Here is an 18,408-nt window from a genome sequence, read left to right on the forward strand (position 1 = left end):
GTTCTCAACATACCATGTTCCCTACATTCCTCATTTTCACTGACCTAGCCCTTCACTATAGACATTCCCCAGTGTTTTCTGGGGAATTACTAAAATCTTATAGTAACTTTTTCTTCTGTTTGACTATTTATTTCATCAGGAATAAATTTCATCTCATGATAGAATTTGGGAAGATAACAAGAAAAACTCAGTAATTATTTGGAAAATAAAAAAAAATCATATGGATGGGGATATAGCTTAGTGGTAGGGAGTTTTGAATATTAGCATTTATGAGGCTCAGGGTTCCAGTCCTAGTACCAACAAATAAACAAAACAAAAAACAATAAATAACATGAAATGTATCCAAAAACAAAATAAATGACAAACACATGTAAAAGTATTACAATTTCTAAATAATCACTTAAAAGGGTTCCAAAGAAACATTTTCTCTATTGCCTGTCACAATATATAATTTAATTTCTGCACATAACATTTTAAAGTAATAATAAAAATAGCTGATAAAAAATGATGGTTACACAACTCTGAATATACCAAAAAACAATTAATCAAACTTTTTTTGAGATGGGGTCTTGCTATGTTGCCCTGATTTACCTCAAATTCATGGGCTCAAGCAATCCTCCTGCCAAAGCCTCTAAAGTGTTGAATTTATAGGTATGCACCACTGACTGAATTATATATTTTAAATGGATCAGTTATATAGTATGAGAATTACACCTCAATAAAGCTATTCTTCAACCTCCTAAGTCACTGGGATTACAGGCATGCACCACCAATATCAGTTTTTTTTTAAAAAAATTGGTGCATTATGATTATACATAACAGATTCATTGAATAAAATAATTCAATCAATTTCATTTTCCAGTACCTACCCCGTCCCTCCCCCTGACCCTTTTCTTTACTTCACTGGTCTTCCTTTTATTTTCATGAGATTCCTTTTTTCAATGTTTGCTTCTCCATTACTGCTACTAAAAGAGTTGTGGAAATTTTGCTCAATTCAGACTTAAAAGTTGAAATTATAAGAAGAAATTTCCAATAAATGGTGTTTGGGGGAAAGTGTTAGCTCTATAACATTCTTCATATCAAAGAATTTCTAGATGGAATTACAGTTAAAAAAACAAAAAATTAGAAGAAAAATATATGATCATGGGATTGGGAAAAGCATTTTGAACAATAAAAGTCATGAGAGAAAACAAAAGAAAAAAATGGATTGATGTAAGAAAAAAGTGTGTAAATTAAAATAACAAATTTAAAGAATGGAAAGCTGGGCACAGTGGCACATGCCTGTACTCCCACCTACTTGGGAGAACGAGGCAGGAAGTCACCCGAGTTCACCAATTCAAGACCAGCCTGGGTAACACAGTGAGACCCCTGTCTAAAAAAAGTAGAAAATGCAGATATAACGTGGGTCAAATGTCTAATTTTTTTTTTTTTTTTTTTTTTTTTTTTGGTGACAGGCTGGCTCCAACAACTCTCTTGTCTCATCTCAATCTCATGAGTAGTGGGGACTCTAGGTATATAGGTGCATGTGACAGCACTTAGCTAAACAGTTAACACTCTTATTTGTGAATTTTTTTTCTTTTATAAATTAATGGGAAAAAACAACATTCTAAAAGAAATACAAGCAGCAAAGGTTATGAACAGAAAACTCACAAGAATACAAACTTCCAATAAAATATATTTCAACCTCATTAGAAAATCAAATAATGCAAATTAGAACAAGACAATATTTTTGTTTAACCAAGATTTTAAAAGTATAGAATATACAGTGCAACAGAGATGTTACACACAGATACACTAATGTAATATTGTGGGAGTTTTATGAAGTCACTTTATTTTTCATGACCTCCTAAACAATTATATTACATTATATTCAACTTAGTAGAATGATTCCTTACTTTTCTGGTTTTAGGTCTCTATAGATTATTCCCAGGCTATGTAGATGATCTAAAGCAAGTGCAAGTTCAGCCAAGTAGAATTTGACATCTTCTTCTGTGAACATCACCTAAAATAAAATAATTTTTCTATCTTTATTTTCTTTTAAGGTCTGTGAGTTTTATTTAAAGTTCCACTTTAGAGTTTAAATAATTAAAGAGTTTATAAATATGCTAATTAGACCTTATCCATAATTTACTCATGAAAGAAATTTGCAAAATAATCTAATTGGTCAATAGCAATCACTTATTAAATGCTAACTATACACTGTGGGGGAAATAGGTTTACATTTTATTTAAAAACTATGTTTAGATTGTGCCACTGTTGTCTCGCCATAGTAAGAGCTTAGAAATGAAAAGTTAAAATACATGCTGAATTGCTACTACTCATTTTACAGTTTATCTTGTGGATATATTATTACTTCTGAAAAACTATGAAAGAAGCTGGGTTTATACAAGGATAGTTTGTCAATTTTAAGTCCTACTTTTAGGATAAATTCAAAAGATAGGAAAAAAACTCTTGTAGCTCAGCTTCTTCAATGTAAGAATCTTGTGCCAGTGGAGAAAATATAATATTGAAATATAACAAAGCTTTAATTGAAACAGGATGAGTACAAATAGATTTAAAACAGACATTAATCATATACCTCTTTGGATAAGCGTGTAAACAAATCTCCTCCCCTGAGAAAATCCAAAATAAGGTATAACTTCCCTTCAGTTTGAAAAGCTAAATGAAGAAAAGAAAATTCAACAATTGTAGTTCATTTTTTAGGTTTATATTAGGAAAAGTCATTCATAAACAAATATTACTTTTATCAAATTAATGATTACATCAGAGATTTAAACTTATTTTCAACTTAGACAAAAACTACTCTTTCACTTGGTTTCCACATGGAAATGTTAAAATCAAGGTTTCTTATTATGGAACTATTAGGTTTTCTACAGGAAAGAGTCTCTTAGGAACATGACAGGACTAAACATGTAATTAATAAGAAAAACCCACGACAGAAAAAGACTTACTTAACCATTAAATAAAATGCAAAAACCATGTCACTAACTACAAAAAAAGTGGGTTGGTTAGATTTAATTACACATAATTTTTTATTTGTTCTTTTTAGTTATACATGACAGTAGATTATATTTTGACACACTTATACAAACATGAAGTATGTCTTATTGTTAATCAACACATAATAAGAATCACTATACCTTTACCCACTGAGAAGTACATGGCTTTGGAGAAAAGAAAGGCCACTGATACTAGAGTTCTTTCTTGCCTTCAGGTTGGGCTAACAGGTAGGGACTATAAAAAGCTGGTTGTTTATTATTATTATTATTAAAAAGCAGTAAATGCTATTAGCTAATCCTATGGCTAACACTTAGAAACTATTTTTTATAAGTTATACTCCATGTTTGCATGTGTTTATTTATTTATTTTTATGTGGTGCTAAGGATGGAACCCAGTGTCACACATGTGCTAGGTGAGCACTCTACCACTCGGCCACAACCTCAGCCCCAGAAACTAATTTCATTTTGTTTAAAAGAAACAATAGCCAGGTGGGCCGGTGCAGGCCTATAATCCCAGAGGACCAGGAGGCTGAAATATGAGAATCACAAGTTCAAAGCCAGCAAAAGCAAGGCGCTAAGCAACTCAGTGAGACCCTGTCTCTAAATAATATACAAAATAGGGCTGGGGATGTGGCTCAGTGGTTGAGTGCCCCTGGGTTCAATATCTGGTTACCCCCACCCCCAAAATAAGTAAAATTAAAAAATAAAAGAAACAAAAATTTCTGAAGTTGGCTTAAGAAGTAGACCAACTTCTACTTGGGGATGCAGTTCAGTGGTACAGCACTTGCCTGGGATGCGTGAGGCCCTTGGTTTGTTCCCTGGCACCATCAAAAAACAAAAAGTTTAATTTCTATAACTTTATTTTATTATATGTATCTGGTAAACACATACAAATATATATCTATATTGGAGCTTATCCAGGAAGTGGGCAAATTAGGTAAAGTGATGAAATGACAGTTGGTTCATAACTTACCATAATGCAACTTGACAATAAAAGGATGATTAACTTCTACCAAGATATCACGTTCCATTTTTGTCCGAACACGGTCTCGAACTAAAAAAAGATCACAAATATGCTGCTTCGCACTATCTTTCAAAGATAATGTTAAAGCCAAATTCTTTGTATTGTCTATTTTAAGTAAAATTTTGCTTATGTGTATAGAAGTATGTAGTATTATTGCTCTCAAATCCATAAAATTAATACAAATATTGTTTACTACATTACATATCCAAAATATACTGTGTTTGTTTATAGAATCTATGCTTTAAATTTAAAAATAGATGTTAGGTTTAATGTCAAATTTTTAAGTATTTAAATCAAAGTTGTGGACAATGAAAAAAATATATAACTTAAAAAAACAAGGCATCTTAATATAAAATATTAAAACAACAAAGTGGAATAGGCTTCAATACTTCCACCAATCATTATCAACTCAAGTCAACAAACGTTAAGTATTTATAAGATGAGGCAGACACAGTAAAGGATGGGAGAGAAAGGGAAAAAAGGAAGTGAGGAAGAGGAGGAGGAGGAGAGAAAATAATGTGATACAGGTAAAAGATGTTTCTTTGAAGTTGGAAAGATCTGGAGTCATCTTTGTAATCTTGATTAAGTTACTTATTTAAATTCACTGAACCTTAGTTACCTCTCAGTTACAAAATAGATATATTACCACTGTACCATTTGAGATAAGGTTTGTACTCACAGCCTGATATGCAAGAGATATTCAACTAAATGGTAGACATTATATCAAATTATAGCACTAGGAATATGATTAAGGGATAAAACAATTTATTATAGCAGTAAGTAGTGCAAGAATTCAGAGGCAGGCAAAATTGGTTTTACCAGCATAGGAAGGTTTGAAGAAAGAGGCAGGGATATGACACAAACTTAAAGACTTTTTAAGTGGAATTTAGGGTAGAAAAGACTGGGTTTAGAAGAGACCAGGTATGGAATACCAACAAGAGTAAAGACATGTAAGCCTAAATGTTGATTAGGAAGGAGCCAAATCAGTATGGAAACAGGTTTAGTACTAGGGAGATGATGTAGGGAGGATCCAATTTGTAACAAGTTGGAAAACCAGGATGTGTGGACAAAGCTATCTTCTAGTCATCAAACATTTCCTGAGCAAAGTTTTGTGCACTAGGCATTAGGAATATAAAAACAAGACAATCTTCAAGAAGCTCATAAACTAGTGGGAATGGCAGAGAAGTAATAAAATGATAAAACATTTTGATCAAATATTATGAATGGTTATGACAATGATTAGGATAGAAAGACTAGGAGAGTTTTTTGAGGGAAACTGGAAACAGGGAGTAAGATGAGTTGGTTTTATTTTCAATTTAAGGTAACCACAAATATTGAAACAGAAATAAGACCTTAGGGCAAAATAAATAAGGTAAATAAATACACATATTCAAACACACACACAGTTTCCCCCATTCTACCAGTTTTCTACTCCCAACTATGAGATTTTGGTACCAACTGACCGAAAATGGGCAAATCAGGAATAGGAATCAATAGTTCTTTTTTTTTCTTTTTAAAGAGAGAGTGGGACACACACACACACACAGAGAGAGAGAGAGAGAGAGAGAGAGAGAGAGAGGGAATTTTTCAATATTTATTTTCTAGTTTTTGGTGGACACAACATCTTTGTATGTATATGTGGTGCTGAGGATCGAACCCGGGCATGCCAGACAAGCGCGCTACCACTAGAGCCACATCCCCAGCCCCAATAGTTCTTAATGTCTATGCAGTTTGTGTGTGTGTGTGTGTGTGTATGTGTATTACTGGGGATTGAACCCAGAGGTGCTGAGTTACATTCCCAGCCCTTTTTATTTTTTATCTTCAGATAGGGTCTCACCAAGTTGCCCAAGCTGGCCTCAATCTTGTGAGCCTCCTGCCTTAACCTCCCCAAGTATCTGGGATTACAGGTATGCACCACCATGCAGCTAGCTCTGTGTTCTGACTTGTCTTGCTAGTATATCAAATTTGATATCAATCTGTGATTTCATTATCTTGTTCATATCACTATCACTACAACTCTGTTGTCTTCCTTATTATATCCAATAGGCCCTTTCTATTTTTTTTTTTTTGGTGAATGAAGTTCATCACCAAGGCCTGTTGATAATTCTGTTCCAATCTAGTCTATATTTGTTCTTTTTTATTATTACTCATACACTCTTAGATTAGTTCTAATTACTTAAACCTGGAATCTACATTTCTTTTTTTCAATTTTTTTTCTTAGTTTTAGGTGGCACAATAACTTTGCTTTATTTATTTATTTTTATGTGGGGCTGAGGATCGAACCCAGTGCCTTGCATGCGCTAGGTGAGGGCTCTAATGCTGAGCCACAACCCCAGCCCCTGGGATCCACATTTCTATCTCTTGCAGTAAGTATACAAAGTATATCATTTAAACATCATTCTTCTCATTAAGTAGTAGACATATCCATCGATATATTCACTATATAGCTCTCTCTTATTATTCTTCTACAATAAAAAGATCAATTACTTGAGAGTTAAGAACTATGGTTTAGTGACTGTGCTACTAATTGGAAGAATTACCTTGGTCAAATCATTTCATTGCTCAGGGATTATTTCCTCTTCTATAAAATGAGGGACTAGAACAAGATGATTTTTTTCTGCTTGTGATTAGCTTGTGAAATAGTTGTCTTTCTTACATTTTCTTATAATTAATATTGATGAGACCTCATTTAGTTGAAAATCAGCAATGAGATTCACTCATTAAAGAATTCCTTCATTTTTCTGAGGTATTATACTATAATTTGGTTTTCTTTCATTATATAAAGACCTAGTGACAAATATAAATCATCCCACAATCAGGAATTCTGACCAGAGTATATATTAGTTCAAAAGAAAGCATGTTTTATATTGGTCAACTTCTAAATTCTAAAATAGAATTTGTTAATACTTGCTTAGGCAACTAGATTCTTCTGACATAGTTATTAGATTTAAATCCTGGATGACTTGAACATGAGTGTGAATAGGAAGAATGCTGTTTATATTTCTTGGGCTATATATTAAGAAACAGTTTTAAACAATGGCTTACAAAATCTTTTTGGCAGACAGACCACTTTAATAGGAAAAAATTCCCCATTAACTTGACCTAATGTCATTGACTTCTATTTGACCTCGCTTACTGTACTAATAGGAACTTTCAAATGGAAAGAGACTTCTGGTTAAACATGGATGTTTTACTCTCTACCTTTCCCCCAACCCCCATTGAAATGATATTAATGGAACATGGTGGCAGGCACGGAGAGATCAAGTCTATGACCTCTTCAGCTGCACAGGCATGGGGAGTCATAAACCGTCTAAATGCTGTTTGCTCAGGATCACTAGGCAATGCTGAGCTGACGTGGATCTGGGGCGAACAGTCTGGGCCTCTCAGAACACACACCTAGCCTGGATCGGCTGAGTTCAAGCTCCCGTTCGCCTGCTTCTCACAGACAAACTGCTGTGACTCAGCACTAAACGATCCTGCTGAAACAATTGGTCGGCCCTTATGATCCTACGGAGGTTAATCCCAACTGAGCCTTCATAGGCAGTGGCCACACGATTGAAACAGGGTTTGGGAGAGACAGTCAGGACCCACCCATTGCATTGGTCACCCGGCAAAGAGAACGAACTGTTGCCATTTGCATGGGATACCACCATGGCAGAGAACTGACGTCACCAGAATGCAGCAGAAGAGATAACTTCATGAAACCAGTGGCGACAGGTGTGTAATCCCCTAGCCTTCCCTCTCCACACAGCAGGGAAACCTCAAGGGCCCCTCCCAGCTCTTCCTTGAGCAAGATAGCCAGACAGAGGGAATCAGAAGTGGCGCGGGACCGCGGCGCGGAACTCCCGGCTACCACTCCCACCAGTGCTGACAACTGAGGTCTCTTGCACCAGCTACTGGGGGCAAGGCTACCGGAGGGCTAGCAAAATTCGCTGAGGGTTCTCAGCCCCAAGCTCTACAAACTTAGGGTCTGAGGGAATGGCAAACAGGGAGAGTGTGCCCAGTCGTTCATGAAAACAGGGCTCCCGGGAGCAGCAGACCTGGCGTGTAGCCAGTACTGTGGTGAGCATCACCGGTGAGCGGGGCCTGGCTTGAGGAAAAGTGGGGAAGTGACTAGACACAAGAGAAGGCCCTAGGCACTCAGGATTGGAGACCCGCCCAGTCTAGGAGGAGGAGCTGCTGCACAGGGATTGGATCTCGCATATTGAGAGGAGAAGCTTGGCCCGGTGGGCACAGCTCCACCTACTGGAAGAGAAGTTAATCAAACTCTAAGACTGCATTTATTAATTTTTTTTTTTAATTTTTGGGTTTTTTTTCACTTTCATTTTTTTGTTGTTGCTTTTTAAATTTTTTTTAAATTTAAATTTTTATTATTCTTTTTTTCTTTTTTTCTATTTTTTTCTTTTGTGTTTTCATTTCTTTTCAATTTTCTTATTCCCCCTTCCTTGAATTCTACCTGCCTACTCTCATTCTCTTTAGTGACTTCTTCCCTTCCCTTCTAATACCTTTCCTCCCAAGGATCAAATAAATTTATAGGAGTAAACAGTAACTCAGCAGTCAAACAGAACAAGAAGTAACATGAGCAGCATGAAAAAGCAAGGAAGAAAAGGAGTACAAACAATGCAGGACAGCCTAAATATTCAGGAGTACCTAGAGTCATCAGAAAAATGGTCAAATAAAGAACTCAAGGAATACCTTAGAGAGATGGAATGGAACCTTAAAAAGGATATGAGACAGCAAATTCAAACAGTGAAAGAACACATTGAAAATGAATTACATGAACAGATAAAAGAAGAAGTTAAGCATCTTTATTAGGAGATAGAGATTATAAAAAAAATCAAACAATAATTCTAGAAATGAAGGAAACTATAAAAAATTAAAAACTCAAATGAGAGTATCAATCACTAACAGAGTTGAGCAAGTAGAAGCCAGAACGCCAGATAATGAAGACAAAATATATCATCTTGAAAAGAGTCTAGCTAACTCAGAAAGGCTGGTAAAAAAATCATGAGAAAAACATCCAAGAGATATGGGAAAACAAAAAAACCAAACTTAAGAGTCATTGGGATAGAGGAAGGTATAGAGGTTCAAACCAAGGGAATGAGTAACATGCTGAATGAAATAATTACAGAAAACTTTCCAGAAATAAAAAAGGAAACGGATATACAAATTGTAGATGCATACAGGACACCGAGCATACAAAATCACAGTAGACCAACGCCAAGACACATTGTTATGAAGATATCCAATATACAGAACAAAGAGAAAATATTAAAAGTTACAAGAGAAAGGAGGCAGATTACATTCAGGGGTAAACCAATAAGGTTAACAACGGATTTTTTATCACAGACGCTGAAAGCGAGAAGATCCTGGAACAACGTATTTCAAACACTGAAAGACAATGGATGCCAACCAAGAATTCTGTATCCAGCAAAATTAAGCTTCAGGTATGACAACGAAATAAAAATCTTTCATGATAAACAAAAGTTAAAAGAATTTGCAGCCAGAAAACCAGCATTGCAAAGCATCTTGAGCAAAACACTACACGAGGAAGAAATGAAAAACAATAACCAAAACCATCAGTGGGAAGTGCCTCAGTAAAGACAGAGGGCAGGGGGAAAGCTAATCATGGAGAAACAAACTAAATTAAAAAAAAAAGATAAATAATCAAACATGGCTGGAAGTACAAACCATATATCAATAGTAACTCTAAACGTTAATGGCTTAAACTCTCTAATAAAGCGACATAGGCTGGTAACATGGATTTGAAAAACAAATCCAACAATATGCTGCCTCCAGGAGACACATCTGATTGGAAAAGACATACACAGGCTGAAGGTGAAAGGTTGGGAAAAAATATACCATGCACACGGTCCTCGTAAGCAAGCAGGGGTGGCCATCCTCATATCGAATAAAATTGACTTCAAGACTAAGTTAATCAAAAGGGATAAAGAAGGACATTATATACTGTTAAACGGAACCATTCACCAACAAGACATAACAAGTATCAATATTTATGCACCAAATAATGGTGCTGCGACGTTCATAAAACAAATTCTCCTCAAGTTCAAGAATCAAATAGACCACAACACAATAATTATGGGTGACTTCAACACACCTCTCTCACCATTGGACAGATCCTCCAAACAAAAGTTGAATAAAGAAACTATAGAACTCAACATCACAATCAATAACCTAGACTTAACTGACATATATAGAATATATCAACCATCATCAAGCGGATATACTTTTTTTCTCAGCAACACATGGATCGTTCTCAAAAATAGACCATGTATTATGCCATAGGGCAACACTCAGTAAATATAAAGGGGTGGAGATAATACCTTGCATTTTATGTGATCATAATGGAATGAAAAACTGGAAATCAATGATAGAAGATGGAAGGAAAAAATCCTACATCACATGGAAAATGAACAATATGTTACTGAATGATCAATGGGTTACAGAAGACATAAAGGAGGAAATCAAAAAATTCTTAGAGATAAATGAAAATACAGACACAACATATAGGAATCTATGGGACACAATGAAAGCAGTTTTAAGAGGGAAATTCATCGCCTGGAGGTCATTCCTCAAAAAAAGAAAAAACTAACAAATAAATGAACTCACACTACACCTCAAAAACCTAGAAAAGGAAGAGCAAAAAAACAGCAAATGCAGCAGAAGAAATAATTAAAATCAGAGCGGAAATCAACGAAATTGAAACAAAAGAAACTATTGAAAAAAATCAACAAAACTAAAAGTTGGTTCTTCGAAAAAATAAATAAGATCAACAGACCCTTAGCCATGCTAATGAAAAGAAGAAGAGAGAAAACTCAAATTACTAACATACAGGATGAAAAAGGCAATATCACAACAGATGCTACAGAAATACAGAAGACAATTAGAAATTATTTTGAAACCCTATATTCCAATAAAATAGAAGATAGTAAAGACATCGATAAATTTCTTAAGTCATATGATTTGCCCAGACTGAGTCAGGAGGATACACACAATTTGAAAAGACCAATATCAATGGATGAAATAGAAGAAGCAATCAAAAGACTACCAACCAAGAAAAGCCCAGGACCGGATGGGTATACAGCGGAGTTTTACTAAACCTTTAAAGAAGAATTAATACCAATACTTTTCAAGTTATTTCAGGAAATAGGAAAAGAGGGAGCTCTTCCAAATCCATTCTGAGGCCAACATCACCCTGATTCCGAAACCAGACAAAGACACCTCAAAGAAAGAAAACTACAGACCAATATCTCTAATGAACCTAGATGCAAAAATCCTCAATAAAATTCTGGCGAGGGCTGGGGATGTGGCTCAAGCGGTAGCGCGCTCGCCTGGCATGCGTGCGGCCCGGGTTCGATCCTCAGCACCACATACAAACAAAGATGTTGTGTCCACCGAAAACTAACAAAAAATAAATAATAAATATTTAAAAATTCTCTCTAAAAAAATTAAAAAATAAAAAATAAATAAAATTCTGGCGAATCAGATACAAAAACACATCAAAAAAATTGTGCACCATGATCAAGTAGGATTCATCCCTGGGATGTAAGGATGGTTCAATATACGGAAATCAATAAATGTTATTCACCACATCAACAGACTCAAAGATAAGAACCATATAATCATCTCGATAGACGCAGAAAAAGCATTCGACAAAGTACAGCATCCCTTTATGTTCAAAACATTAGAAAAACTAGGGATAACAGGAACTTTCCTCGACATCGTAAAAGCTATCTATGCTAAGCCTCAGGCTAGCATCATTCTGAATGGAGAAAAATTGAAGGCATTCCTTCTAAAATCTAGAACAAGACAGGGATGCCCTCTATCACCACTTCTATTCAATATAGTTCTCAAAACACTGGCCAGAGCAATTAGACAGACGAAAGAAATTAAAGGCATGAAAATAGGAAAAGAAGAACTTAAATTATCACTATTTGCGGACAACATGATTCTATACCTAGAAGACCCAAAAGGGTCTACAAAAAAACTACTAGAACTAATAAATGAATTCAGCAAAGTGGCAGGATATAAAATCAACACGCATAAATCAAAGGCATTTCTGTATATCACCGACAAAACTTCTGAAATGGAAATGAGGAAGAATACTCCATTCACAATATCCTCAAAAAAAAAAAATAAAATACTTGGAAATCAACCTAACAAAAGAGGTGAAAGATTTATACAATGAAAACTACAGAACCCTAGAGAGAGAAATAGAAGAAGATCTTAGAAGATGGAAAAATATACCCTGTTCATGGATAGGCAGAACTAACATCATCAAAATGGCGATATTACCAAAAGTTCTCTATAGGTTTAATGCAATGCCAATCAAAATCCCAAAGGCATTGCTTGAAGAAATAGATAAAGCAATCATGAAATTCATATGGAAAAATAAAAGATCCAGAATAGCAAAAGCAACTCTAAGCAGGAAGTGTGAATCAGGTGGTATAGCGTTACCAGATTTCAAACTATATTACAGAGCAATAGTAATAAAAACAGCATGGTACTGGTACCAGAACAGGCGGGTGGACCAATGGTGCAGAATAGAGGACACAGAGACTAATCCATAAAGTTACAACTATCTTATATTTGATAAAGGGGCTAAAAGCTTGCAATGGAGGAAGGATAGCATCTTCAACAAATGGTATTGGGAAAACTGGAAATCCATATGCAACAAAATGAAACTGAATCCCGTCCTCTCGCCATGCACAAAAGTTAACTCAAAATGGATCAAGGAGCTTAATATCAAATCAAAGACTCTGCGTCTGATAGAAGAAAAAGTTGGCTCTGATCTACATATTGTGGGGTTGGGCTCCAAATTCCTTAATAGGACACCCATAGCACAAGAGTTAATAACAAGAATCAACAAATGGACTTACTTAAACTAAAAAGTTTTTTTTCTCAGCAAGAGAAACAATAAGAGAGGTAAATAGGGAGCCTACATCATGGGAACAAATTTTTACTCCTCACACTTCAGATAGAGCCCTAATATCCAGAGTATACAAAGAACTCAAAAAATTAGACAATAAGATAACAAATAACCCAATCAACAAATGGGCCAAGGACCTGAATAGACACTTCTCAAAGGAGGACATACAATGAATCAACAAGTACATGAAAAAATGCTCACCATCTCTAGTAGTCAGAGAAATGCAAATCAAAACCACCCTAAGATACCATCTCACTCCAGTAAGATTGGCAGCCATTCTGAAGTCAAACAACAACAAGTGCTGGCGAGGATGTGGGGAAAAGGGTACTCTTGTACATTGCTGGTGGGACTGCAAATTGGTGTGGCCAATTTGGAAAGCAGTATGGAGATTCCTGGGAAAGCTGGGAATGGAACCACCATTTGACCCAGCTATTGCCCTTCTCGGACTATTCCCTGAAGACCTTAAAAGAGCGTACTACAGGGATACTGCCACATCGATGTTCATAGCAGCACAATTCACAATAGCTAGACTGTGGAACCAACCCAGATGCCCTTCAATAGATGAATGGATAAAAAAAATGTGGCATTTATACACCATGGAGTATTACACAGCACTAAAAAATGACAAAATCATGGAATTTGCAGGGAAATGGATGGCACTAGAGCAGATTATGCTAAGTGAAGCTAGCCAATCCCTAAAAAACAAATGCCAAATGTCTTCTTTGATATAATGGATAAGAACAGAGCAGGGAGGAAGAGCAGGAGGAAAAGATTAACATTTAACAGAGACATGAGGTGGGAGGGAAGGGGAGAGAAAAGGGAAACTGCATGGAAATGGAAGGAGACCCTCATTGTTATACAAAATTACATATAAGAGGCTGTGAGGGGAATGGGAAAAAAACAAGGAGAGAAATGAATTACAGTAGATGGGGTAGAGAGAGAAGATGGGAGGGGAGGGGAGGGGGGATAGCAGAGGATAGGAAAGGTAGCAGAATACAACAGTTACTAATATGGCATTATGTAAAAATGTGGATGTGTAACCGATGTGATTCTGCAATCTGTATTTGGGGTAAAAATGGGAGTTCATAACCCACTTGAATCTAATGTATGAAATATGATATGTCAAGAGCTTTGTAATGTTTTGAACAACCAATAAAAAAAAGAAATGATATTAATGGAAAAATTAAAGTAGTACCCTCTTATCTGTGAGGGATATGTTCTAAGACCTCTAGTATATGCCTGAAATCATGAATAGTATTAAATCCTATATTTACTATTTTTTCTTATACATACATAGCTATACTATGATAAAGTCTAATTTATAAATTAAGCACAGTAAGAGATTAATAACAACCTTTAATAAAATACAACAATTATAACAACATGCTATAATAAAAATTATGTGAATGTGGTCTCAATTGCTCTCCAAATATCTTACTGAACTTTCAATGTTGCATATAAAGGAAGCAATTTACGGCTTCCTTTTTGAGTGTCTAAATTGCCAGTGTCGTTACTTTTGTGCTTAGGAGATATTATGAAGTAAAATGAGGATTACTTGAACATAAGCACTGCCATAACCATCTAATGACCAAGATGGCTACTAAGTGACTAATGGATAGGGAGTAACATATAAAGCACGGATATGACAGACAAAGGGATGATTCATATGGTGGGCAGGACAGAACAAGATGTTATGCTAGGTAGAATAATGCACAATTTAAAACTTATAAATTGTTAATTTCTGGAATTTTCCATTTAATATTTTTAGACCACTGTTGATGGCCAGTAATTGAAACTGTGAAAAGCAAAATCACAGATAGGAGGGGACTACCGGTCAGGCATGATGGCACATGGCTGTAATCCTAGCTACTGGGAAGGTTGAGGCAAGAGAATCACAAGTTCAAAGCCAGCTTCAGCAACTTAGCAAGACCCTATCTAAAAAAAAGAAAAAGAAAAAAGAAAGCGCGGGCGGGGGTATGTGGAGAGGAGGAAACAGCAGAAGATTGGTAAATGGTAATTATCACAGCAGATTAGAGAAAGCTAAACTTTAAACCTAAAACCCTTTTCCATCAGCTTTTTAGTATCTTATTCCTCCCTCAGTCTCTCCCTCTATTTCTATCATTTTGTTCTTCATTACTAGGGAATGAACCCAGGGGTGCTCTACTACTGAAATACATCCTCAGCTTTTAAAACTTTTATTTTGAGACAGTGTCTCATTAAGATGCCCAGGCTGGTCCCAAACTTGAGATACTTCTGCCTCACTCTCCTCAGTAGATGGGATTATTGGTATGCTGCATAACACCTGGCAGTACATCATTTTTTTTTTTTTGGTACTGGGGATTGAACTTAGAGGCACTCAACCACTGAGCAACATCCCCAGCCCTATTTTGTATTTTATTTAGAGGCAGAAACTCACTGAGTTGCTTAGCACCTCGCTGGCTTTGAACTCATCATCCTCCTATCTCAGCCTCCAGAGCCACTGGGATTACAGGCATGCGCCACCACACCCAGTAGTACATCATTTATTTTTTAAACTTTTTTGTAGTTGTAGATGGACAGCATGCCTTTATTTTTTTTATGGGTTGCTAAGGATCGAACCCAGTGCCTCACACGTACTAGGCAAGCACTCTGACTGGGGATGTTGCCCAGCACCACTGAGCCCTAGCCCCAGCCCAGCAGTACATATTTTTAAATGAAGAAAAGTTAGTGAAGGGTCCCTAGGCATTTGAGGGAAGGTCATAAACATGAAAATCATCAAAAAGCCGTAAAATAAAATAAAACAGACAATATTAAGAACAGAATAAAACTAACAAAATGATACGGTACCCATGGAATAGGAACAGGAAATTTTAATGGGGATGTGATAGCGAAGCAACAACTATACTCAACAAATAAGTGACAAGAAGTGGAAACAATGGAAAATCAAGAAGTGGAAACAGAGCTCATAGATGAAAAGATATAGTGATATCAATCAATTGCAAAATGCAAACTCATATGTATGGATCCTGACTCAAACAAACTGCATAAAGGAAAATGAATTATAAATGTAGAACATTTGAAATTAGAACATTGATTAGATATAAGTATGTTAATTTTTAAGGTATAATACCAGAGTTCTATTATTTCTTTTAGGAGTATCTTTTAAATATATATACAAAAATATTTATGAAAAAATTACACAGTATCTGGGATGTGCTTCAAAATATGAAGAGTGGAAGGGAGAGAACATAGATAAAAAAGATCAACCATGAGTTGATAAATGTTGAAGCAGAGGAAGGGTAGGTATATGGTGATTCACTAAATTTTGTTTCTTTCTTAAATATTTGACACTTTCATAATAAAAAGCTTCTTTTAAAAAATAGAATAATTAGCCAGGTGTGTGACGTACACCTGAAATTCCAGTGGCTTGGGAGGCTGAAACAGGAAGATCGTGAATTCAAAGCTGGCCTCAGCAACTTAGCAAGACCCTGTATCTAAATAAAATATAAAAAAGGACTATTTCCTGGTTAACTGCCCCTGGGTTCAATCCCCAGTACTCCCTCAAAACAGAATAATCAGAAAACAAGGCAAATCCAGGAAATTATAAATGATGGTAGGAATAAAAAGGCCAACAGAAAGGTTGAAAGACAGTTGATGAAATTTACCAGAAAAGAGAAAAAAAAAACCCAGAAAATAGAAAAGGGAAAAGTACAGAAAATTAAGGAATGATCCAGGAGGTACAATATATTCAAAGAGCAAAAATTCCAAAATGGAGAATAAATTTCAACATAAAAGTTTCTAGATTGAAAGAAATAAGTTTCTGGATTTAAAAAGCGCTAAATTCACACTAAAGAATACTATTATATAAATTTTAGAATACCAGGGATAAAGAATAGATTCTAAAGATTTTTAAAGAGGAAAAGCTGCTTACACACAAAGGGCCGTGAAACAGAATGGCAATAAACTTCATCACTGCAACGCAAGAAACAATGCCCTCAAATATCTGAGAGAAAATTCTTTCTGACCTAGAATTGTACACCTAGTGAAATCATAAATTGAGGAAGTAAAATAAAGGCATCTTCCAACATGTAAGGTCACAAAAGTTTTACCACGCATTCATCCTTTTTGAAGTGGCCAATAGAAGATGTGTTAGACCAAAACTAAAGTAAACTGAGAAAAAGGAAGATACAAAGAATTCAGGAAAAGAGAATATAATAAAGATGTGAAGGAAATGTGAGTCCAAAAAACTATTTGGGGGACTGGGGCTGTGGTTCAGTGGTAGCATACTTGCTTGGCATGTGTTAGGCACTGGGTTCAATTCTCAGCACCACATATAAATAAATAAAATAAAGGTCTATCAACACCCACCCCCCCACACACACTATTTGGTTTAGCTAGGAACAATTTGTAAAGCTATAATAATAAAAACATTACTGGGAAGATGTGAAAGGAAAATTGTACATGGGTGGCTGTATGAGAACTAAATCCTAATCTTCCATGTTAGAAAGTCAATAGATGATGTCTCCAAGTGAAAACCACTAAAGAATTACAATATAGGAGTGTTAAAGGTAAAGAAAGGCATGAAGCAGCAGTTAAAAAATGAAAGTCATTGTCTGTGATGGGTTAAGAAGCTAGATAGGTAGGAGGGTGGGTGAAGCACTGCTATCTTAAGTGATAAGATTATACCAAAATTACTTTGAATAAAAATGAAAGTTATATTTAAGAACATATTCAGAATTATCCAGCAGCCTACAATTCCAGTAAGTCAAATAAGTCAAATATTTTAACCTTTTTAGGATCCCTTTTATAGTTTAGATCTATGTAATTTTACTTGTAGTAAGCCTAATTTGTTAAAAAAATTTCAAATGCATATTTTCATTTAGTTTTTGTAATTAAAGTATTTCATTTTAATACTATCCTATTAAGTGATACACTGTAATTTTCTAAATATTCCTCTATTTCAATGTTTGTGATTTTTAAATTCTTACTATTTTAAATAATTTTGCAATGAGAATTTTCAAGCAATATGAATTACTGTTCTGAGTTTATTTCCTCAGGTTAATTTAGCAACATTAATGGCTCTTTGTACCTGTTGCAAAACTGCTTTCCAATTTAACTGTGATTATATGAAATAATAACTCATTATTTTAACATCCATTTCTTTGATTTTTTTTGGCAAAATGGAACATTTCCAAAGATTATTTATCTCCTTGGGTAACAAACAGCATTTAGAAATAACTTCGAACTCCATCATTACTTTTACATTTATTAATTGGAATTCTACTGCAAGAAAGAGCTTTTCCTTTTCATTAATTAACTTATGGATTAACTCATGGATTCTTATTTTATTCAAAGGGTTACAATGTATCACTATCATTCATTATTGCAGTGCTCAAATTGTCCCATATTTGGTAAGGAGTCCCCCTGACTCCTTATATTAATATTTTGTAATATTC

At 35.2% G+C, this 18,408-nt stretch overlaps 1 protein-coding gene across 5 annotated transcripts in view; it reads right to left on the reverse strand.

Annotated features, from left to right (window-relative positions):
- Rps6ka3 (ribosomal protein S6 kinase A3) overlaps positions 1-18,408 on the reverse strand; it is a 115,040-nt gene that overhangs the window by 35,031 nt on the left and 61,601 nt on the right. For all 5 annotated transcript variants that reach the window (XM_077107680.1, XM_077107678.1, XM_077107679.1 and 2 more), the window contains 3 exons: positions 3,973-4,053; positions 2,579-2,658; positions 1,896-2,002 (listed from right to left, as the gene is read on the reverse strand). In XM_077107680.1, the coding sequence (XP_076963795.1) occupies positions 1,896-2,002; positions 2,579-2,658; positions 3,973-4,053 (268 nt within the window). The remainder of the gene's footprint in view (positions 1-1,895; positions 2,003-2,578; positions 2,659-3,972; positions 4,054-18,408) is intronic.

This window comes from Callospermophilus lateralis, chromosome X (genome assembly GCF_048772815.1).
Source record: "Callospermophilus lateralis isolate mCalLat2 chromosome X, mCalLat2.hap1, whole genome shotgun sequence".
In the NCBI taxonomy this organism is placed as follows: Eukaryota; Metazoa; Chordata; class Mammalia; order Rodentia; family Sciuridae; genus Callospermophilus; species Callospermophilus lateralis.